The sequence below is a fragment of the Ammospiza caudacuta genome, chromosome 31 (genome assembly GCF_027887145.1).
Source record: "Ammospiza caudacuta isolate bAmmCau1 chromosome 31, bAmmCau1.pri, whole genome shotgun sequence".
Lineage (NCBI taxonomy): Eukaryota > Metazoa > Chordata > Aves > Passeriformes > Passerellidae > Ammospiza > Ammospiza caudacuta.
The window spans coordinates 5,060,948-5,083,106 of record NC_080623.1 but is presented as its reverse complement, the minus strand read 5'-3'; the positions used below and the strand labels follow the sequence as shown (position 1 = coordinate 5,083,106).

The 22,159-nt window shown below is 66.4% G+C and overlaps 2 protein-coding genes across 9 annotated transcripts; one reads left to right on the top strand and one right to left on the bottom strand.

Moving 5' to 3' along the window:
• The first annotated feature begins 334 nt into the window (after window positions 1–334).
• On the top strand, window positions 335–14,208 carry PCBP2 (poly(rC) binding protein 2). 8 transcript variants are annotated; one of them, XM_058822268.1, is made up of 16 exons: window positions 337–529; window positions 2,543–2,659; window positions 3,007–3,030; window positions 3,143–3,175; window positions 3,456–3,572; window positions 4,761–4,892; window positions 5,456–5,584; window positions 5,985–6,059; window positions 7,364–7,450; window positions 7,625–7,690; window positions 8,526–8,567; window positions 9,534–9,606; window positions 10,024–10,062; window positions 10,921–10,973; window positions 11,464–11,633; window positions 12,342–12,939. In XM_058822268.1, the coding sequence occupies exons 2-16, from the start codon at window positions 2,591–2,593 to the stop codon at window positions 12,667–12,669; spliced, it is 1,437 nt and encodes a 478-aa protein (XP_058678251.1). In that variant the 5' UTR covers window positions 337–529; window positions 2,543–2,590; the 3' UTR covers window positions 12,670–12,939. The 8 variants fall into 8 exon arrangements, with proteins under 8 accessions (XP_058678246.1, XP_058678251.1, XP_058678247.1 ...); XM_058822261.1 differs by lacking the exon at window positions 7,625–7,690 and having other exon boundaries at window positions 346–529; window positions 12,342–12,934; XM_058822265.1 differs by lacking the exons at window positions 7,625–7,690; window positions 12,342–12,939 and adding an exon at window positions 13,654–14,206 and having other exon boundaries at window positions 427–529.
• Window positions 14,209–14,717: 509 nt separating this feature from the next.
• MAP3K12 (mitogen-activated protein kinase kinase kinase 12) lies at window positions 14,718–22,159 on the bottom strand. Its single transcript, XM_058822145.1, has 13 exons — window positions 21,832–22,159; window positions 21,217–21,400; window positions 20,385–20,576; window positions 19,749–19,907; window positions 19,130–19,288; window positions 18,815–18,923; window positions 18,312–18,421; window positions 18,043–18,159; window positions 17,512–17,649; window positions 16,593–17,031; window positions 16,321–16,391; window positions 15,986–16,238; window positions 14,718–14,858 (listed from the first exon to the last, which is right to left on the bottom strand). The coding sequence occupies exons 1-13, from the start codon at window positions 22,157–22,159 to the stop codon at window positions 14,766–14,768; spliced, it is 2,352 nt and encodes a 783-aa protein (XP_058678128.1). The 3' UTR covers window positions 14,718–14,765.

Below are 22,159 nucleotides of genomic sequence, written 5' to 3'. Positions count from 1 at the left end.
CACAAACCCCAATGCTCCCAGGGAGGGGGGCTGCCCTGTGCCCCCTGTGCCCCTATTGCCCCCAGCCCTTCCTATTGCCCCCCGTTGCCCCATGTCTCCCATACACAATTCTATCACACCTTTATTCGCTCACCTTTACCCTCATTTCCCCCAGAGCTGCCCCAGTGCCCCCATTACTCCCTCATTGCCCCCCATTGCCCCCCCAGTTCTCCCCCAGCGCCCCCAGTCCGCTCCCGGACCTCCCCGCCGCCAGGGGGCGCTGTGTGGGGCGGCGGCCGCTCCGTCCCGCCCCGCACGCGCGGTGCGTTTCCGGGTCGGGGCGGGTGTAAATCGGGCCGCGCCCGCCGCCCCCTCCCAGACCCGCGGCCGCCGCAGTCGGAGCAGCCGCGCCCGCGCCGCCGCCGCCGCCATCCCGCGCGCCCGCCCGCCGCGCTCCCTCCCCGCCTCCCCCCCCCCTCCCTCCCGCCCTCCCTCCTCCCGCTCCGCCCGGAGCGCCCTTCGCCCAACGCCGTTACCGGCGCCGACACAGGTAGGCCCGACCCCCTGCCCCCCCCCCCCCCCATCGCCCCCCCACCGCCGCCCCCCGGCCCTCCCCGCGGGCCCCCCGCGCCCCCCCCGGCCGCCATCCGGGTCCGATCCCCCCCGGGCCGGGCCCTCAGCGCGGCCCCCCCACCGCCCCCCCGCCGGCCGCGCCCTCACGGCGCCCGCGGCCTGCGCGGCCTGTGCGGCCTGTGCGGCCCGCGCGCCCCGCGCCGCCGGCCGGGGGCACAAACGGCCCCAGGGGGCTCGGGGGCCGCCGCTGCCGCCTCCCGCCGGCCCCCCCCGGCTCCCCCCCCCGGCGGAACCGGGCCGGGGGGGTTCGGGGCGCCGCGTGCGTCACATGGCGCCGCCGCCCCCCGCCCGGGCCGGCTGCGGGGGGGCCCGAGGGGCGTGGGGAGATTTTTTTTTTCTTTATTTCTACTCCGCTTTTTTGGAGTTTAATTTTTTTTTTTTTTTTTTTTTTTTTTTTAATTCCGGTAGTTTTTCTTTTCCCGCCCGGGCCCGGTTTTTCCGCCATCCCGCGCTGTTGTTTTTCCCCCGCCGGAGCGGGAAGAGGGCGCACGGCCGGGCCCGCGCGGGGCCGCCGCCCCCCCCGGGGGATCCGGGAGCTTCCACCCGGGCCTGCCCGGAGCCGAACGGTGATCCCCGGTCTAGAGTGGGTTCGGAGCCCCGGGCCGGTGCCTCCCGACCCGGGATCCCCCTCACCCGCCTTGTGATCGGGCCCCTCCGGGCGCTCCATCGCGCCTCGGGGTCGCTCCGGGACAGCCGCTCCGCTCCCCCCGGCCCAGCTCGGAGCCGGGACCCCCGGCCCGGTTCCCCTCCCCCCCGTCCCTCCCGCAGGGCTGAGCTGGCTCTGGTGCCGCGTCCCCGCCTCAGGGACGGGCTCGTTTCAGAACCGCGTCCCCGCCGCAGCAGCCGCGGCCCCGGCTTTGGGACGCAGCTCCCGGGGACGGCGGGATCCGGCGCGGCGCCGAGCTCGGGGAAGTTTCCCTGCGGAAGGGCCTCACCGGGAGCGCGGCCCGGGCCCGCCTCACCCCCGGCGGGGCCGCTCGGCCCCTTTTTCCCCGGAACGGGCCGCGGCGGGCGGGCTCGGGGCCCGTCCTGCCCTCGCCCCGCGGCCGGGGCTGCGATCCCGGGCTCCGCTCCCCGGACCGGGTTGGTTGCGGGGGGGAGGCCGGACCGGGCTCACGGAGGCCGCGGCAGAGCCCTCCGGTGCCAGCGAGGCAGCGCGGCCCCGGGCCTGCCTCGGCCGTGGTTAAACTTTGATGGGGCACAAGCGGGGGCCGAAATGGGAGTTTATTTACCGGATTCCTATGAAAAGCTCGGCTGAGGCCGGGCGGGCTGTTTTGCAACGCTGCCGACTCAGGTGGTTTGAAACCTGATCGTGCGCTCATGTGGCCTTATCTGGGTCTGAGGGAATCGCCTCGGAACCTGCTCCGAGGGGCCCCGCGCGGGCTCGGGAACGCCGATGCCGTTTATTTTCTCCACAATCCCGGCTGCCCAGAGGGCCAAACCCCCGCGACTGGGGTGCCCGCTCCCATCGGGCAGCTGCAGGAAGACTTGGGCTGGGAAAAGCGTGGGGCTCGCGGGGAGTGGTGGCTTCCCCGGACCTGTAGGGACCACGATTAGTCCTCAGTGCCCCCTCGGCATCCCTGGTTGTGTCCAGGAACCGTTTGTGTCCCCAGTGCTACCGGGGGTCACCCTGGGGTATTCAGCTGTCCCTCAGAGAAGGCCCTGCAAGGAGCAGGGCTGGGACGAGGCAGGGGCTGAGCAGGACCCTCATGACCGCAAGAGTTGCTGGATCCAGGTGGGATTGGGCCAGTTCAGCACTGGACATTCATAGGAATGGAGCCAAACCACCACGGATCATCCCAACATTTCAGGGGGCGATTTGAGGGGTGAAGCAGCTCAGGGAGGCTGGAATCCTGCCTGGACAGGCTGGGGGGATTGGCAGAGCCCCTCAGGTAACAGCCCCCCTCTGACGCAGCCCCTCTCCCCCCAGCCGAGGCCCGAGCGCTGCCACAGCCTGAGCCGACCCCGCGCTCCCACCATGGACACCGGAGTCATCGAAGGGGGTCTCAATGTCACGCTCACCATCCGGCTACTCATGCACGGCAAGGTTCGTGTCCCCAGCCCCCTGCCTGGAGCCCTGGCCTGGCACGGGGTGGGCTGGAAGCTTCCGTGGGGTCTCCTGAAGCTGCTGTGGGGCCAGGAATGTGCTGCTGGTGCCTGGGCAGATCCTGGGGTGCAGCCAGCAAAGGAAATCATTATTGGGGTGGAGCAGAATGTCCCGATGGGAGTTTAGGTGGGAACAAGATCAGCACAATTGGGATAAACCCCAGTTATCTGAGGGGCAGAGCTTAAGTGCTCCGGAGCTTGTTTTGACTGTGAAAAGAGCCGAGTTTAGGCTTGGGGCTCCAGGAGTTTTTAAAACGCTGACTAACGGTGCTTTTGTTTCCATCCCAGGAGGTGGGAAGCATCATTGGGAAGGTAAGTGAGGAACAAACTCCCCTAGCCCTCCCTTTCCCCTTGTCCCCGTCCCCCTCCCTCCCTGCCTGCCACCGCGGCGCTGACGCCTCTCTCCCTTCTCTGTTCCACACAGAAAGGGGAGTCTGTGAAGAAGATGCGTGAGGAGGTGAGTGCGGGGAGCGGGGCAGGGCGGCGAGGAGCAGGGCAGGATGGCGGGGAGCAGGGCAGGATGGCGGGCCTGGCGCGGCTCCGCAGGCAGCGCGGCGGCGGCATGGCGCGGGGAATGCCGGGAGCTGTGGGCAGGCGCGGCAGGAAGCCGAGGAGGAGAAGATGGCTGCCCGAGCCGAGGGAGGGGAGGAGGAGGAGGAGGAGGAGGGAGGGCTCTGTCCCCGGCGGGGGATCCGCAGGAATCCCGGAGCACTGAGGTGGCGTTTGCCTCCCTGCAGAGCGGAGCTCGCATCAACATCTCGGAAGGGAACTGCCCCGAGCGGATCATCACCCTGGCGGGACCCACCAACGCCATCTTCAAAGCTTTTGCGATGATCATTGACAAACTGGAAGAGGTGTGTCCGTGGCCCCCTGCAGTCGCTGCTCTGGTTGTCCTTTCTCTCTGGCAGAGCTGACCCCGGGACAGGCCCCTGGGGGCCCAGGGCCGCTGTTCCGCACGGGCAGCCGGCGTCTCCCTGCCTGGACCCGATGTTTGTCCAGTGCTGTGCTGGGGCAAGGTCCAGGCACTGCTGGAGCTGGGGCCCCACGGGGACTTCCTGCCCACAGCGTGGGGCAGAGCAGGGCTTGGAATCCCCCTGACTCTGCTGGTGCTGGTGTCACTTCCCCCCAGCACACCCCAGGGCTCAACTCCCCCCAGCCCTGCCAAGGAGGAAATGGGGCTGGAGGAGCTGCATTGTGTCCCTGGTCCTGTAAATCAGTAACTTCCAGGGCAGATTTTGCCGCTACATGACGTAGATCTTGTAGGTTGTAGAGCCTGCTCTTGAGCTGCGGTGTTGATATTTCTGCATTGGAGGTAGCAGGAGTTGGGAGTGCTCCTCACCTGCTGTGGGGCAGAGCTCTGTGGCCCTCACCCTGCCTGTGGGGGCACAAATTGTATTGCCCTTTAGATTTGGGACACTACTCAGGGAGAAACAAGCCTGTGCTGGCAGCTCTGACCCAAACTCCCCTGCCCTCACTGCAGTGTTAAAGGCTGCAGGGCTTGGAGCTGTTTGTGCCGAATGCAGGGAGCCGGAGTCCTCCCCGGGCTCTGCAGCGCTCTGGGCACCGGCCTTGGAGCTGAAGCTTTGCTTTTAGTAGGTCAGTTGAGCCCTGGCCTTGTGCCTCCCCTCCCCCTGCCAGCACATGACCGCTGTAATCGGCGCCGGGATTGTTTTTCCCGGAGCTGCTGCCTTGATCCCTGGTGCAGTGGGAGGCTCCGCACTGACCCTGGAGCCGCGGCGTCCCCGAGCCCCCCTGTCCCGTCCTTGTCCCCCTCCAGCGCCGGTTCCTGCTTGGCTGAGGTGACACCCAGCCTGGGCCGGTACCTAAACCCATTTCCAGTGAGGCAGCAGAGTTTGGCTGCTGCTTCCCCAAAATACATCTGTGTTTTATCTGGGCTGCTGAGGAAGTCCTGGGAAAGCCCCGAGGTCACCTTGGCCTTGGCCACCGGTGCCAGCGTCACCTCCCTGTCCCTGTGCCGGGCACGGCCCCAGCGCGTGCCGTCCCAGCAGGGCTGAGCCCTCAACACCTCCTCTTCCTCGCAGGACATCAGCAGCTCCATGACCAACAGCACAGCTGCCAGCCGGCCCCCGGTCACCCTCCGGCTCGTGGTGCCTGCCAGCCAGTGCGGGTCCCTCATTGGCAAAGGAGGCTGCAAGATCAAGGAGATCCGAGAGGTGCGTGCTGCCCAGCCCAGGGGACCCACGGGGGGTTCAGGTGGCCCCAAGGACAAATCCCTGTGTTGTCCCTGCCCTAGGGATGTGGCATCACTGGGAGGTTTTGGTGCTCCCTGTATTTTAGTGCTTGGCACACTGAGACTCAGGCCAGACCCTTCTCTGCCTGCTGCTGTCTCTCACAGCCTGGGTTCCTGCTCCCCCCTTTCCATGGCTCCTGATCGCCCTCTCCCCAGCCTTTCCCAGATTTTGGAGAGGGAGATGGGCTCCAGGCCAGCACTGCCCTTGGCCATGCCATTTAGCACTGGGTGCTGTTGGATTAACTCTGCTGGCATGGAGACTGGCTTGGCTTGGGTTACAGGGACAGGCTGAGGCCAGGTCCCCTCTGCTGCCTCAGGCTCCTGGTGACTGAATTGTATCCAGCTGGGATTAAAGGACTTTATTTTGGGGGACAGGAGGAGCTGGGGGGGCAGGTTTGGCTCTGTATAACCATGCACGGCGTTCATCGCTGAGGTCTCAGCCCTGCCCGGGGTCTGACGGGCTATTTTTACCCCTCGACTTGGCAGAGCACGGGGGCACAGGTCCAGGTGGCAGGGGACATGCTGCCCAACTCGACTGAGCGAGCCATCACCATCGCTGGGATCCCACAGTCCATCATCGAGTGCGTCAAACAGATCTGCGTCGTCATGCTTGAGGTAGGGCCCCTCCCTGGGCCCGTGCGCGGGGACACGGGTGCTGCAGTGGATCCCGCTGCCCTTGGAGGGGTGGAAGTGCTGAGGAGGGACGAGAAGGGAGCTGCTGGGGGATAAAGGGATAGCTGGGGATTACAGCCTCATCCAGGTGAGGCTCGGAGCGGCTTAAAGCCAGGGTCGAGCAGGGCCTCGAGAGCAGCTCATGGTGTCACCCATGGCCCTGCCGTGCTGCTGGGTGTCCTCCCTCGGCCCTGTGCCCAGGGTGAGGAACAAGTCGCGCTGCCCTGGCTCACCAGAGGGCCAGCTGGAAGTGCAGAGCAGGGCCCCGGGGCTGTGGGCTGTGGGGAGGGGGCTGTCGGTGCCAGCGGCCTCGGTGTTGACCTGTCCTCCCTGCCTGTCACAGTCTCCCCCGAAGGGTGTCACCATCCCGTACCGACCCAAGCCATCCAGCTCTCCCGTCATCTTTGCAGGCGGCCAGGTAAGGCCTCTCCTCTGCTCCTGGGGTGCGGGGTGGGCAGGGAGGGCGGGCAGGGTCGTTCCGAGCTGCCAGCGCGCCCCGGCCGCTCCGCGTGCCCGTCACCCACGCTGTGCCCTCGGCCCCTCCCCTGCTGAGGGACGGCAGCAGGGAACAGAAAACGGCTGATTTGGGAGGAGAGGGTGTTGGAAAACACTCCTGGAATTTACCAGCCAAAAAAAATCGGTTTGGCAGTGTGGTGGCGGCAGTGGGGGTTTGAACGGGGCCGAGCTGCCTAACCCAGGCTCTGCCCCCCTGCCTCGGGCTGGCTCCAAGGACTCGCCGTGACCTCTGTGGGTGACTGGCCCGGAGGCTGGCGGTTCTCTGCTCTCTGCCACCGGTTCTCGGGGTGCAAAGGCTCAGCCTGTGCCGTGGGTAGGGTTGGGGTGCGCAAAGGCTTCGTCTCTCAGGAGGGGAGGGTGCCAGATAGGAGTAGTGCCAGGTGACTGGGCTTTAGTCCCTCCTGCGCTGAGCTGGGCAGTGGCCCGAGCCCTGCCCCGAGCCACCTTACGGGGGACGGGTGTCCCTTGGGATCCTGTCCCGCCCTAACGGGCCCGGGTGCGGGTCAGCTGCTCCCGCCCTGCGCCCCCGGGGCTGCCCCAACGCTCGGAGAGACCATGGCGACAACGCATCTGCTGCCTTCCTGCTGCCAGGGACGCCCCTCGGGGTGGGCAGGGCCTGGCTTTGTCAGTGGGGGCCTCAGTAGGCAGGGAAAGGGGGTCAGGGAAGGGCTGTAGCTGCCGCCGGCCTCCCCGAGAGCCAGGCCTGACTCTGCTCTGCCCCCTCCCAGCCCCGCCACGCTTGTTGTGGGGACGGACCTGCCGCCGTCCCCTTCCTCCCCGCCCCTGCCCCGCTCCCTGCCTCTTCCTCCCCGCCTGAACCCGGTCAGCCCCCCCTCCCGCCTCCCCGACAGCTTCTCCCGCCGCTCTGCTCCCGGGGCAGCGCAAGGCCCACCGGGGCGGGAGCCGGCCGCCTTCCCCGTTAGAGCAGTGAGGAGCAGGCTTCCACAGCCACGCATCTCTTCCCTCCCCTTGCCCCTCTTCTCCCCTCCCTTCCTTCTTTCCGCCCCCGGCCCCGGCCCAGGCCCGCAGCAGCCCCCGGGCCCCGCTCCCGGTGGGCCTTGCGCTCTCTGTCTGCAGCTCAGAGTCACGCGTAGAGCAGGGCGAGCCCTCGATCAGCACTGAGCTAATGTGGATGTTGAGTTTGGTGTTAGCGAAAGGTTTCGGATTGACAGCCCTGGAGACTGAAGTCCTCTAATTTATCCACAGGACAGGTACAGCAGCGGCAGTGCGAGCTACCCCCACACCGCCCCATCCATGTGCCTCAACTCTGACTTGGAGGGACCACCTCAGGAGGTGAGAGGGGAGTTCAGTCTCCACGGCCCGTTCAATCCTTGGCCTCTCTGAGACTGCCAACAAGGGTGGCATCCCTGTCCCCGTCCCCCAAAACCGACAACGGTGGCTTTTTGTGCTGTGGACTCCTGTCCACTGGGAACTGGACTCTGAGCCCACCAACCTCTCCTCACGCAGGCCACCCGGCAGCCACTGCATGGCAACGAACTTGGGCCAATTCCAGCCTGGGCTGCAGTTCTTCCGGTGACCTGGAAGTGAGGCTGTGTACCCCCCTCTCCCCCTCCTCTCCCACCCGCCCCCACCTGCCCGGCCCCCCCAGACCTTCCCGAACCTTAGCCAGCCAGGCCCCAGCCAGTGCCTCGCCCTTCCTGGGTAGCTTCAGGAGGAGTCTGAAGTGTGTGGCTGTCCCCTGTAACCTGGGGACACGGAGTTGTGGCAGGTCAGGCCCTCGCCTCGTTCCCCTCCGAGCACTGGGCCGTGTGAGCAGTGGTAGCCAGCGCCAGCACTGACCTGTAGCTTGCCCGGCGACGTTGTCCTAGGCGTGTGGAGTGACGAGAGGACTCGAAACGGGGCAAAACTTTTTTTTGGGGGATGGGAGGGGAGGCGGGGGAGCTGCCGGGCCGGGGCAGAGAGGGGCCAGGAGCAGCAGCAGGGCCGGCGGGGGCGTTGGATCCTCCCTGCCTGCGCGGGGGCGCAGGGATAGCAGCATTGTCGGACTCACCACACCATAACATCTTCATCAAGATCCCAGCCGTTCTCTTGTTGGTTTTTATTTTTTTCCTTTTTTATTAATTTTTTTTTCCTTATTTTTTGTCTGCCACCTTTTTTTTTTGGGGGGGGGACGGCACCGATTCTGCCCACCCCCTCCCCGTACCCGCCACGTCAGGCCAATTCGAGTAACCGCCAGCCTAGAAACTGCTTGTGACAGCATTTATCCGTCCCCGCCTCTCCTGCCCCACTTCCCTCGCCCCGGAGAACTCTCCACCTTGGCTCTCTGACTTCCTGGCTAGTTGAAATCTGTCTGTCCCTGGGTGGCTGTCCGATGGTTGTTAATAGGACTGTTTTCCTCCTTTTGTAGGCCTATACCATTCAAGGACAGTATGCCATTCCACAGCCAGATGTAAGTTTTTATTTACAACTTCTTGTCTTGAAATCCACCCTTTTCCTCCCCCACCTTCCAAAAAATTTTCTCCGTGCTTTCTCCACTCGAGCTGGCTCAGCTTGGGGCTGAATACTTGATCTGATCTGAGCTCCCCAGAACCTCCCCCCCCAAAAAAAAACCACTCACCCCCCTCAGCTGGCCCTCCTGCAGCCAGCTCCATCCGGCCTCAGATCTCTCCTTGGATCCTCCCCCACTCCTCTCTGGCACTTCCCTCCTCCTTATATTATATTATATTTTTTTTCCAAACCCACCTCTCCCTGGCTTGGCATTTCACACCAGCTCTGGCTTTTCCTTTGCCCCCCCGCCCCCCCCCTCAATTTGGCACGAGAACGCCCCCCCCCAGCCAGCACACGGCGGCGGTGTCACCGCGGCGGCTCTCCCGGGGCAGGGGACAGCTGGCCCGGCGGGCGGGCGCAGGTGGCAGTCGGGGAGGGGGGCTGGCCCCGGCCCAGCCCGGGAGCGGAGGGGCCATCCCGGCAGCGGCCGGCGCCGTCGGACACCTCCATCCTCTGGCACCCATCCTCATCCCGTAGGGGCTGCTCTCTGCTCCTGGCACCCGTAGGGCAGCGAGGGGGGTCTGGCGCGGGGGTCGGGGGCTCCGCGGCGGCCGGGCCGGCGCGGCAGAGCCGAGCACGCTCCGTGCCCGGGCCCTGCGCTCCCCGCCGTGCCACGGGCACCTGCTCCCTCCTCCCGCTCCTCTCTGCTTCTGTTCCTGCGCTGCTCCAGCCCTCGCTGCACCGGGGGGGTGGGCACAGCCCCCAGCCCGCGGTGGCCGGGCCGGAGGGGCCGGGGCGGGCGCGGGGCCGCGTCCGTGCGGGTGCGCGCGGCCAGTGCTGCCCCCGGCCCCGGGAAATGGCTAACGCCAGCCTCTCTCTCTCTCTCTCTCTTTCTCCCTCTCCCTGTCTTCCCCTGTCCCTCCTTTAGCTGACCAAGCTGCACCAGTTGGCAATGCAACAGTCACACTTTCCAATGTCTCATGGCAACACTGGATTCAGTGGTATGGAAACTCCTCCTCTCCGTGTGCGTTCGCGCGCGGCCGCAGCCCAGCCCCGCGTGGGGCCGAGCTCACACAAACCTAACCCCAAACGCTGCCCGGGCCCGGCCAGGTAACCTCTGCTCTTGGGACGTGTCTGGGGCCGCAGGGACAGGGCTCCGTCCGTCCGCCCACCCACGCTGCTGCCCTCCCTCCCTCCCTGCCTGGTGCCCGCAGCACCCGCTCTCTCCCCTCCGGCTGCTCCAGGCCCACTGCAGGCCACCGCTGACTGTACCAAATTCACTGCAGATTTCCTAAGATGGCTGGAAAAAAACCAAGCCACCTAAAAAAAAAAAAAAAAAAAGAAAATCAAAATTACCCATTTGGGGCTCTAAACTAAACTTGAGACAGCCAAACTCATTGTGACTTGTATCTTAACAGGCGTTGACTCCAGCTCTGCAGAGGTGAAAGGCTATTGGGGTAATGATCCAAACACACCATCTGTAGTTACTCTGTTGTGTATTGATGCTGCCCGGGGTCTCATTCTCCCTGATAGATGCTGCCCGGATGGGGGGAAGGAAAGGGGGTTGAGGGGAGCCCAGAAAGACGGGCTGGAGGTGCAGCCTGGCTCAGCTGCCTGGCCCTGGAGCACAGCTGGATAGTGGAGAGCAGCAGGACTGGGTGGAGGCTCGGCTGTCCCAGCGAGCTGTGGGCCCCGAGCTGTGACCCCCACACCCAAAAACCACACAGAGGGGAGCAGCCCCTGGCCCAGGAGGTGCTGGAGCTGCCCCAGGAGTTTGGGGACAGCCCTGGGTGTGTCCCCCTGCCACAGCCCCGGTGTGAGGGCTCGAGGCCACCACCGCTGCTCCCTCTGACAGGGAGCGAGCTGGGGAAGGGGGGAGAGCTGGAAAGGTGTGTTCAGAACGCCCCAGGCACACGAGCTCAGCCCCGTGTGGGGTGTGAGCAGCCTCCCAGCCAGTGCCTGCCTTAGCACAGCCCTGCAGGGTGGCAGGGAGGAGGAGGAGGATGAGGGGAGCTGTGGCCTTTGGAAGCTGGGCCCGGAGTGGGAGTGGAGGCGAGTGCCCGGCTGGAGCCCCCCGGTGCCAGCCCCTGCTCTGGGGCTGTCCCGCCGTGAGGGGGGACGCAGGGAGAGCCCTGGGGTGACGGAGGGAGGCAGGGCAGGGCAGGGGAGCAGCGGGGGCTGGAGAGCCCTCCCAGCCTGCTGTGCCCCCCGCCGGCTCGGAGCCCTCCCAGGCACCTGACCCTGGCAGCACTTGGGGTGCTGCACCCCCTGGCCGCCCCCGCCTCACCTGGGCCCCTCTCTCTGTCTCCGAGCAGGTTTGGATGCCTCTGCCCAAACCACCTCCCATGAACTCACCATTCCAAACGATGTGAGTATCCCGGGCCGTGGGCTGGGGGGTGGCTGCCCCCAGGCTCTGCCCCCACTGTCCTTCCCTTTGAGGCTGTGCTGGGCTCGTGGCTGCGTCCCAAACCCCCTCCTCAGGCCGCTCTGGCTGCCGCCACGTCCCTTGTCCCCATTCCAGTGATCTTCAAGGCAAAAAAGCCTTTTTTCAATCCCTTAACTCCCTCTTTGCCAACTAACACCCCACTCCCAGGAATCCCATAATCCTGGAGCTGTCAAGGTTGGAGGAGGCCTTCAAGGCCACCAAGTCCAGCTGTCCCCCACCACTGACCTGTGTCCCCAAGGGGATGTCCCCAGGGGCCACATCCTCACCATTCCTTTTGGACACCTCCAAGGACGGTGTCGTCCCCCCCTGCCCTGGGCAGCCTGTGGGGCCGGGACAGCAATTTCCCCAGTGTCCCCCGGAGGTGGCAGGGCAGGATGAGGCCGAGCTGACGTGGTTTGCTGTCCCTCCCCAGCTGATTGGCTGCATCATCGGGCGTCAGGGCGCCAAGATCAACGAGATCCGCCAGATGTCCGGGGCTCAGATCAAGATTGCCAACCCCGTGGAAGGCTCTACTGACAGGCAGGTGACCATAACTGGATCTGCAGCGAGCATCAGCCTGGCCCAGTATCTAATTAATGTCAGGTGAGTCCCGCTGCTCTTGCCGTGCCCTCCCTCCCTCCCTGCCCGTGCCCCGCATGAGGGGAACGCCTGTCCCCTCTCCCTCCCTGTGCCCTCCCTGTCCCCTCCCCTGCCTGCTGTCCCCTCCCCGCTCCTCCCAGGGGTGCTGCAGGGTGAGGAAGGGGCTGGGGGGAGCCTGGCTCTGCTGTGCCACCCTCAGGGGTGCCAGGAGGGGCTGCCCAGCCCTGTCCCCGCTGCCGTCCCAGAGCTGCTGGTGCTGCTGGCAGCGCCTGCTCCGCTCTGCTCTGGGCTGTCCTGTTGGTGTCCCCTGTCCCTGCTCCCTGCCTGGAGCCGGCAGCGGCATCTCCTGCCTGTTGGGCTTGGGGCTCCCTGGGCTGTGTCCCCGCTCCCTCAGCAGCAGCAGCTGCTGGAGGTTCCTCTGCACTTTGGCTCCTTCCTGGGGGATCCTCTGGGGGGTGTGGGGGTCCCGTGTGCAGCTGGGCCAGGCCTGGCAGCGCCATCCCTTCCTCCCTGCCTCCTTCCCTCCCTCCTCCTCCTCCCCAGCTCGGCTCCTGCGCCGTTTTTGCTGTTTGTCCTGTGCTTTTTTTTCGCATTTTGTGCTGTTCCTTCCCTCCCACCCACACCCGTGTTTTGTTTTTTTTTTTTTTCTTTTTTATTTTTCTTTTTTTTCTTTTTTTTTGTTGTTGTTTTTCCTTTTCTCCTCTGTTACAGTTTAGAAAGCGCTAAACCCTCCTCCCAGGCAGCCTCCGTCACGATCCCTGACCACCTCAGCATCAACCTCTCTCAACCCTCCACCCCTTCTTCTTCTTCCTCCTCCACCACCACCCCCTCGCTCGCCACCGCGGGGGCCTCCGACGCGCCCTCCAGCCTCCCCAACCCTCTTCCGACCGCCCCTTGTGTCTCCAGTCTGCTTGGCATGAAACCTGTCCCTCTCCTGGCGCTAAATGTCGTGTCTGCGGCCAAAGGCGCCGCGGCGCCCGCCGTGCCCTGTGTCACTAACAAACTCAAAGCCGAGAAGCAAAGGTTTTCCCCGTACTGAGCCTGCTCCAGGGGGTGGCAGCACCAGGACCCCGGAGAGGAGACTTGGAACACCAGTTTTTTCCTCTTTTTTCCTTTTTTTTTTTTAATTCTTTTTGGGGTTTTTTTAGTTTTCCTTTGTACCGAGCTCGCGCTGCTGTGGCAGCAGCAGAGCTGTTCTTGCCGGCCGAGAGACTGTGTCCCCTTGTCCTGTGAGCGGTCACAACTCCTTCTCTGCCTGCCTCCAGTTGTTGCTTGTTATTTTTTAAATTTTTTTTTTTTCCATTTCTCCTCCTTTTCCCATTTTTTCTTTTTTGAGTAGTTTGGGTGCAGCTGTGGGGTTTGGGGTGGGATAGGGGGTGGAGGGAGGGAAGGGACTCTGTGATTTTTTTTGGGGGAGGGGGAACTGCATCCCCGGTGCCCTGGGGGCCTCACCTGTCCTCTCTTAACTGTCTGTACCTGTAATAAAGTTGCCACGGTGAGAATCTGCTCTGGTAGATGTGTGCCGCAGCGGGGCCCGGCCCGGGGGTCCCCTCTGCCCGCCCGGGGGTCTCCACCCCCACCCACGCCCCCATTAAACCTCAGCGAGGGCCGAGCCCACGGCAGGGCTGGGGGGTGGGCTGCCCCGGGGGTCCCTGCTGGCCCAGGGACCCCGCGCAGTGTCTGTGTGTCCCCTGCACCCCGCCCGCCCGGGGGTCCCTGCTGGAGGTGCTCCCCCTTTCCCTGCACCCCCCTCCTGTGCTGCCTCCTCCCTGCCCCGCCCGGGGGGTCCCGTGGATCTCCCCCTCCCCAGCCCTCGCAGCAGAGCCCACCACGCTCGGCCCAGACCCCCAGGACCCCCCAGACCGTTCCAGGGCGGGGGGCTCCTCCCTTCCCCGGCTGCTTCTGCGACCCCCCCGGAGCCCTCGCGAGGGGGTCCCCGTGGGCCCCTCCTGCCCCCCGAGGGCGTCCCTCCCGCCCCGTCTCGGAGCTGGGGGGTCCCTCTGACGCCCTTTTCTCGTTGCAGGCTCTCCTCGGAGACCGGGGGCATGGGCAGCAGTTAGGGGGGCCCCGGACCCCCCCGCCTCGCCATCCATCTGCGGCCCCTTAGCACCGACCCAGGTTTTAAACTAGTTTGTACATTTTCGGTTCCTCCAGCCTCGCGCCACTCACCAGGTTCAGTTTGTTTCGATTTTTTTGTTTTTTCGTTTTTGTTCTGTTTTTCGGGGTTATAATTTTTTTCCCCCCTTCTCAAATTAAAAGCATTTTAATTCCTTCGTTCAGCTCTTAAAATTGCTGAACCCCAAATCTTAGTTTTATAAAGCTTCTCTCTCTCCTCTCCCCACCCCTCCTGGCACCTTCTCCCCTCCTTTCCCCGTTTTTTCGGCTCATGAAGTTTCTGTTTTTGTCATGACATGTAAGAGTGGAAGAAAAACGAAAAAAAAGCAAAAAAAAACCAAAAACAAAAAAAAAAAAAAACATTTCAGTTTAGTTCTGTAACGTCAGGAAATTTTTCAAAAAAAAAACTGAATAAAAAGATGGACTGGAGCTTTTCCTTGTGAATAGAACCTGCAGGATATTTTGGTTAATGGATCTGCCTGTCTCAGTCTTTATTTGAAATCCCCCTGGCTCTTCCCAGTGCTCCCAGTATGGTCCAGTTTGGTTCTGGAGAGGGACGAACCACCCCAGCTGGTGTTTGGGATCCTTCCCGAGGGTGGAGGACCAACCCAGTGCTCCCAGTATGGCCCAGTTGGGTCTTGGAGTCCCACTGGACTGGGACAAACCAGTCCTGGGGAGGGAGCTCTGCCCCTCCAGGTGAATTTTTGGGGGATCTTTCCCATTTCCCTCCAGACTGGTTTGAAATGGGAACCTGCTGTTGGTTCTGTTCCCTCTCTGCTCTTCCCCCCAACTCCCCTGGCACCTCCAGGAGTGTCAAACCCCCCTCCCCATTTTCCCCAGTCTGAACTGGGGCAACTCCAGTAGGGCCTGCACAGATGGGGGGCTCCAGGACCCCCCTGCCCCTCTCCCCCGTTCCCCCAAGGCAGCAGCCGCAGTAGAGAGCGATAGATATTTATATAAATATTTGGGGCTGTACAAGTGAGGAGGGGGAGTGCAGGGGGGGCTGTGGGGGCACGCAGGTCACAGGCCGGGGGGGGCTGTGGGCCGGGGGGGCCCCTCGCCGCTGCCTGAGTGATCGAGCTCCGCGCTGTCGCAGTCCGAGTCCTCGGAGACCTGGGGACACATGGCAGGGGACAGCCTGGGGACAGGGACCCCGACCCACCCCATGGGGGCCATGCCTGGGGACAGGGACCCTGACCCATCCCACCGGGGCCACGCCTGGGGACAGGGACCCTGACCCACCCCACGGGGGCCATGCCTGGGGACAGGGACCCTGACCCATCCCACCGGGGCCACGCCTGGGGACAGGGACCCCCAACCCACCCCATGGGGGCCACGCCTGGGGACAGGGACCCTGACCCATCCCACCGGGGCCACGCCTGGGGACAGGGACCCTGACCCACCCCACGGGGGCCATGCCTGGGGACAGGGACCCTGACCCACCCCACGGGGGCCATGCCTGGGGACAGGGACCCTGACCCATCCCACGGGGGCCATGCCTGGGGACAGGGACCCCCAACCCACCCCATGGGGGCCACGCGTGGGGACAGGGACCCCCAACCCACCCCACGGGGGCCATGCCTGGGGACAGGGACCCTGACCCACCCCACGGGGGCCACGCCTGGGGACAGGGACCCTGACCCATCCCACCGGGGCCACGCCTGGGGACAGGGACCCCCAACCCACCCCATGGGGGCCACGCGTGGGGACAGGGACCCCCAACCCATCCCACCGGGGCCATGCCTGAGGCAGAGGTACCCCCAACCCACCCCACCGGGGCCATGCCTGGGGACAGGGACCCCCCACCCATGGGGGCCATTGCTGGGAGGCCCTACAGACCCCCTTCTCTTTGCCAATCCCACCCCATAGGGTCCATTCCTGGGGGAGAGGGGTCCCCCCTTCCCTTTGCCAATCCCACCCCACGGGGGCCATTCCGGGGCGAACAGGGACCTCCTTCCCTTTGCCACCCCACTGTGGGGGCTTGGGGACCCCCACCCCATGGGCACCATTCCTGGGGCCCTGTGGATCCTCTTCCCCTTGCCAGCCCCATCTGGGGCGCTCAGGGGACCCCCACCCCATGGGGATCATTCTCGTGGGAAAGGGACCTCCTTCCCTTTGCCACCCCACCCCATAGGGTCCATTCTTGGGGGCCCTGTGGACCCCCTTCCCTTCGCCAACCCCATCTGGGGGGCTCGGGGGACTCCCACTCCCCGGTGCCCGCCCCTGGGTGGGGGTCTCACCTTGGTGGGGCTGAGCCCCCCGTGCCGGCGGCCGGGCCCGTCGGGCGGGGCCGCGTCCAGCGGGATCTCGGAGCCCTGGGACAGCAGATCCTCGGAGCGGTCATCGGGGCGCTCGTCCGTGTTGGTGCTGCCCACGTCGGGCGTGGCGCTGTGCGACGGCTCGCTCGTGTGGCCCTCGTCGCCGTCGCCGTCCGAGAAGTTCTCCGAGCTGAAGGTGGACAGCGACTGGCGCTTGCTCATCCCCGGGGGCCACCTGGGCAGGGGGCGGGCGGTGAGCGCGGGGGGCTCCAGCGCCCGCAGCGCTCCCCGTGTGCCCGGGCGGGGGTCGCACCCACCTCTGCCGCAGCGGCAGCTCCACCTCGCTGTCCACCTCGCCCTCCTCTTCCTCCGACGAGACCCCCCGTTTCTGGGGGCGCAGGGAGGGGGTCCTGGGGTCCTCCTGAGGCCCCTCGGGAAGGACCCCCAGTCCTGACCCGCCCCCACCCCGCCAGGGACCCGGCAGTGCTGACGCCCCCTCCCCCAAGGATCCATCCCCCCTCCCACTTTGGGACGGCCCTGGGGTCTCCTCGCCCCCCCCCCAAAAGGGCCGCGGGGTCGGGGGTCTCACCTGCCCGCGGGTGACGGCCGCCCGGTACAGCAGGGCCGCGGGGGTCAGGTGCTGCCCGGCCGCGCCTCTGCCCCCCCGGCCGGCGCCGCTCTCCCGCTCGGGCTCCCCGGGCGTGGGGGGCTGCGCCGGGGGCGACCCCTGGCTGCCCGAGGCGCCCTCGGGCCCCGCGTCGGGCTCGGCGGCCGGGGGCGCGCCCGCGGCCTCCAGGGTGCCCCCGAGGATGTCGGGGCTGGCGGCGGCGGCGGGGGCGCCCCGCGGGGTCCCGGCCTCGGGCCCCGGCTCCGCGCAGCCCCCCCGCGGCCCCGCCTTGCGGTGGCGGCCCTTGGCGCGGCGGCTGCGCCCGGGGGACGGGGGGCCCTTGGGACACCCCGGCAGCGCCACCTGCGCCATGGCCGCGTCCAGCTTGGGCAGCAGCACCTCCGGCTTGAGGATGTCGGGGCTGGCACGGGAGGGACAGGGGCGAGGCTGTGGGAGGGGATCCAGCACCGCCGCCCCGGGACAGCCGCGGCCCCGCAGAGCCCCCCTCCCTCCCCGGGACACCGGGGTCTGCAGGACCGGAGCTCCCCCAAAGGACCCCGACCCCCACTCCGAGGTCCCAAATGCGCACCCGGAGCATTTCTCCCCTCAAGAACCCAGACACCCCCAGTCCCCTAAACGACCCCAAATCCAGATTTCCCAACATCTGCACACCCAGAGCATCTCCCCCCTCCCCAAAGAGCCCACACACCCCCACCCCAAAGAACGCCGTCCTCCCAGTCCCCTCAACGACCCCACAGCCAGGTCCCCAGACCCCCCCCACCTGCTGGACCCACACATCCGTGCCCCCCAACCCAAATCCCCGGCACCCCCATTTACCCCCATCTCCCCCCGCCCCAAACGCCCCAAGGTGCCCCCCCGAGGGACCCCCGCCCCCGCTCACCGCTTGCCGTGGGGCGAGAGCTTCTGGGGGACGTTTCGCTTCTTGATGAGGGTCTCGACGGCGTTGCCGTGCAGGAGCCCCCGCGGCACCCGCGGCTTGAAGAGCCCGGGGTAGCGCTTCTCCAGCGCCTGCTCCCGCCTGCACGGGCCACGCGTGGGCACCCGCGCCCCTGCCCGGGGCAAGCGGGGCCCGGGGGGCGGCCACGGCCGGGGGGGAGCGGCCACGGGGTACGGGATCGCCGTGGGGGGCACAAAGAGCTGGCCATGGGCGGGGAGTGACCACGGCATGGGCACAGAGGGTGCTGAGGGTGCCGTTTGGGGGTGTCATTTGTGGAGGGTTATGATTGGGGGTGTCATTTCAGGGATTCTGTTTGGGGGTGTTCTTTGGGAGGAGTGAAGTTTGGGGCTGTTATTTAGGGGAGTTTCTGTTTGGGGGTGTTCTTTGGGGGTGTTCTTTGGGAGGAGTGAAGTTTGGGGCTGTTGTCTGTGGGGGCAGCTGTTTGGGGGGGCTGTTCGGGCGCTGCCCACCCACCTGAGCAGCTCCTTCTCCTTGAGCTCCAGCTGCAGCATGAGGGCGCTCAGCTCCATGTACAGGTTGTTGGCGCGCTCCAGTTTCCGCTCGTAGTGCTCCCGGATGTCCAGAGCGTGCCTGGGGACACGCGTGGCGTCAGCACCGCGAGGGGGACAGGGACAGCAGGGACAGGGACAGCAGGGACAGGGACAGCGACCCAGCGCCCTCCCTGTGCCCCGCCAGCCCCTGCTGCCCCCGGTCCCTTCCCAGCGCTCCCAGCACGGCCCCACCGCAGCTCCTCGCGCCGGCGGTTGATCAGCTCCTCCTCCAGCCGGTGCAGACACGTCCCCTCCGACTTGATCTTCTCGAAGTGCAGCTTCACCTCCTCCCGCCACTCGGCCTGCGGCACAGGGACAGCGCCGCCGTGACACCGGGCTGCGGCCACACCGGGCTGCGGCCACACCGGGCTCTGGTCACCACCGGGCTCTGGTCACCACCAGGCTCCGGCCACACCGGGCTGCGGCCACACCGGGCTCCGGCCACACCGGGCTCTGGTCAACACCGGGCTGCGGCCACACCGGGCTCCGGCCACACCGGGCTCTGGCCACACCGGGCTCTGGTCACCACCGGGCTCTGGTCACCACCGGGCTCTGGTCAACACCGGGCTGCGGCCACACCGGGCTCCGGCCACACCGGGCTCCGGCCACCCCGCACATCCAGGGCGGCGGGCACTGCGGGCACTGCGGGCACTGCCCAGCCGGAGGAAGGGGGTCCATGCTGCCGGGGTCGGTACCTGGGATTTGAAGTAGGTCTCCTGCGGGGTGGAGAGGACGTCGGCCGAGGCGATGTCGAGGTGCAGCAGGATCTGGCGGAAGGATGGGCGGTTCCGGGGTTTGCTGTTCCTGGCGGGAGGACACGGCGCTCAGGGGGGCTGGGGGGTCTCGGGGGGGTTCTGGGGGTGCTGAAGGTTTTGGGGACCAGGGGCAGAGAAGGGTGCACAGGGGTCCCCCCCTGCCCTGCCCACCCTGTCTGTGGCGGGGTCCCCAGTGGCACGGGTGCCCACAGAGGTGCCCAGGGTGTCCCTCGGGGTGGCCCCGCGGGCACTCACCAGCACTGGCGCAGCAGCACCTTGAAGCCGTCGGGGCAGCTGGAGGGCACGGGCAGGTGCAGGCTGTTGCTGCCCACGCCCCAGATGATGGCCGACGAGTCCACGTCCTTGTAGGGGATCTCGCCCGTCAGCAGCTCCCACAGCACCACCCCGAAGGACCTGTGGGCACCCGCGGCCCCCGTCACCCACGGAGGCCTCCTGCTGTCCCCTCACCTCTTCCCCCTCTGGTGTCCCCAGCGTCCCCACTCCTGCAGTCCCTGATGTCCCCTGGCCCTGCCACGTCACTCCCATTGTCCCGTGTCCCAATCTCTGCCCCCCCATGTTCCCTGGTGTCCCTCAGTGTCCCCAGTGTGCCTCAGTGTCCCTCAGTGTCCCCGGTGTGCCTCAGTGTCCCCAGTGTCCCCAGTGTGCCTCAGTGTCCCTCAGTGTCCCCAGTGTCCCTGGTGTCCCTCAGTGTCCCTCAGTGTCCCCAGTGTCCCCAGTGTGCCTCAGTGTCCCCAGTGTCCCCGGTGTCCCTCAGTGTCCCCAGTGTCCCCAGTGTCCCCAGGGTCCCCAGTGTCCCCGGTGTCCCTCAGTGTCCCCAGTGTCCCTGGTGTCCCCGGTGTCCCCGTGGCCTCACCAGATGTCCACCTTCTCGGAGACGGGCTCGTTGCGGATGACCTCGGGGGCCATCCAGGCCACGGTGCCGGCGAAGGACATCTTGGTGCTCTTGTCAATGAGCTCCTTGGAGGTGCCGAAGTCCGAGATCTTCACCACGTCGTCGTAGGTGATGAGCATGCTGGGGACACGCGCTCAGCGCCACGCCAATGACACGCCAATGACACGCCAACGGCACGGGCACGGCGCCGCCGCGGGCATGCAACTGCTGCGGGCGCCAGCGGGTCACGGCACGGCGGGCATGGGCAGGGCAGGGGATGGCAGGCATGGACAGGGGACAGCCAGCATGGGCAGGGACAGCGGTGACATGGACAGGGGACAGCACGGACACAGACACAGAACGGGACAACACCCACACGGACACGGCACTAGCGTGGGAAACCAATCAGATGGAACAATGCCACCATGGACGTGGCACCAGCACGGATGTGATTCCAAAACGGACATGGCACTACCATGGGCACAATGCCAGCATGGACACTGCCCCACCACGGGCACGGGTCTGTCCCATGCCAGCACCGCTGTGCCATGCACCCACCCCACGCGCAGCCCCACGCCCGGGGGTGCCCGGGTGCCCCTTTCCCTGTCCCCGGCTCACTTGGGCGATTTGAGGTCGCGGTGGATGATCTTGTGCAGGTGCAGGTAGTTCATGCCGCCGGCGATGCCCATGGACCAGTCGACCAGCAGCGAGGGGGTGACCTTGCGGCCGGCGCGCAGCACCTCGTAGAGCTGGCCCTGGGCGCAGAACTCCATGATGATGCAGTAGCAGGGCGCCTGGGTGCACACGCCCCTGCGGGCACAGCGCCGCCTCAGCGCCCGCGGGGCCACCGGGGCCACCGGGGCCACCGGGGTCACAGGGGACACCCAGCGCCGTGCCCCAGGCCGCGGTGGCCGTGACTTCTGTGGCCGTGCCCATGCTGGGCACCGTGTCCATGCCGTGCCCATTCCATGTGCATGCCATGCCTGTGCCATGTGCATTCCATGTCCATGCCGCGTCCATTCCATGTCCATGCCATGTCCATGCTGTGCCCGTTGTGTCCATGCCATGTGTATGCTGTGTCCATGCCATGTGCATTCCATGTCCATGCCGTGTCCATTCCATGCCTGTTCCATGTCCATGCCGTGCCCATGCCGTGCCCATTCCATGTCCACGCCATATCCATGCTGTGCCCATTCCATGTCCATGCAGTGCCCATGCTGTGCCCATGCCCTGTCCATGCCACGTCCATTCCATGCCCATGCCATGCCCATGCCATGCCCATGTTCTAGCGTGCTCCGTGCCCCATGCCATGCCCATGTCCCATTCCTGCAGTGTCCCCCTGCCCATGCTGTCCCTTCCCTTGCTGTCCCCCTGCCCGCAGTGTCCCCGTGCCCACGGTGTCCCCCTGCCCATGCCGTCCCCGTGCCACGGTGCCAGCAGCCCCTCTCACTTGAAGGTGATGATGTTGGGGTGCTTGAGCTTGCGCAGGTGTTTGATGTCGGTCTCCTTGAGGTCCCGCACCTTCTTCACGGCCACCTCCTCGCCGTGGAAGCGGCCCAGGAACACGGCGCCCTGCGCGCCGCTGCCCACCCACTGCAGGTCCAGGATCTCCTCGAACGGCACCTCCCAGGGGTCTGCGGGCACGGGGGGCAGGCACCCACAGCTCAGCAGGACCCCCACCATGGCACCCACGGGTCAGCACATGGCACCCACGGCTCAGCGCATGGCACCCACAGCCCCCTGGAAGCCCCACACATGGCACCCACAGCTCTGCACATGGCACCCCCACCATGGCACCCAGAGCCCCCCGGTACCCCCCGCCCTGGCACCCCCCACACCCACACCCCTCCTTTGCCCCCCACACCCCTGGTTTTGCCCTTCACCCCCTCTTTTCTCCTCACACCCTCCCTTTGCCCCCTTGGGCCCTGCTTTGAAGCTCCTTTGCCCCCTCACCCCCGTTTACCCCTTTCCCCCATTCTTTACCCGTTTAGCCCTTTCTCCCGGTGCCCCCGGTGCCCCCGGTGCCCCTCGGTGCCCCCTGCTCTCCCGGTGCCCCGGCGCTCACCCTCGGGCGGGTGCTTGTGCTCGGCCGCGTACGCTTTGCCGATCATGGTCCACACGGGCTTGAGGCAGCCGAAGAGCCCCTCGAGGAAGCCGCCCCCGGCCTGGCAGCGCAGGTGGGCGGCGTCGGCCGCCAGCGGCCCCGCGGCCTCGGGGCCGAGCTCGGGGCCCCGGGCGCCCCCCCGGCGGGGCCAGGCCTCGGGGGGCGCGCTGGGCGCCGGCAGCACATCCCGCAGCACGCACTGCGTGGGGGTCAGCTCCTGCTCGGGGGTCCCGTCCGACGGCAGCGCCAGCGACGGCGACGGGGTGCGGGTCTCGTGCAGGCAGGCCAT

What these genes read in the sequence shown, in the direction of transcription:
- PCBP2 (XM_058822268.1), top strand. Translation starts at nt 2,591, where the DNA reads ATGGACACCGGAGTCATCGAAGGGGGTCTCAATGTCACGCTCACCATC. An exon ending in TGAAGAAGATGCGTGAGGAG is followed by an intron (nt 3,176 to 3,455) that starts GTGAGTGCGGGG and finishes GCCTCCCTGCAG; the next exon opens with AGCGGAGCTCGCATCAACAT. An exon ending in AGAGGTGAAAGGCTATTGGG is followed by an intron (nt 10,063 to 10,920) that starts GTAATGATCCAA and finishes GTCTCCGAGCAG; the next exon opens with GTTTGGATGCCTCTGCCCAA.
- MAP3K12 (XM_058822145.1), bottom strand. Translation starts at nt 22,159, where the DNA reads ATGGCCTGCCTGCACGAGACCCGCACCCCGTCGCCGTCGCTGGCGCTG. An exon ending in AGACCTACTTCAAATCCCAG is followed by an intron (nt 18,422 to 18,814) that starts GTACCGACCCCG and finishes CCTGTGCCGCAG; the next exon opens with GCCGAGTGGCGGGAGGAGGT. An exon ending in CGGCCGTCACCCGCGGGCAG is followed by an intron (nt 16,392 to 16,592) that starts GTGAGACCCCCG and finishes CTGCGCCCCCAG; the next exon opens with AAACGGGGGGTCTCGTCGGA.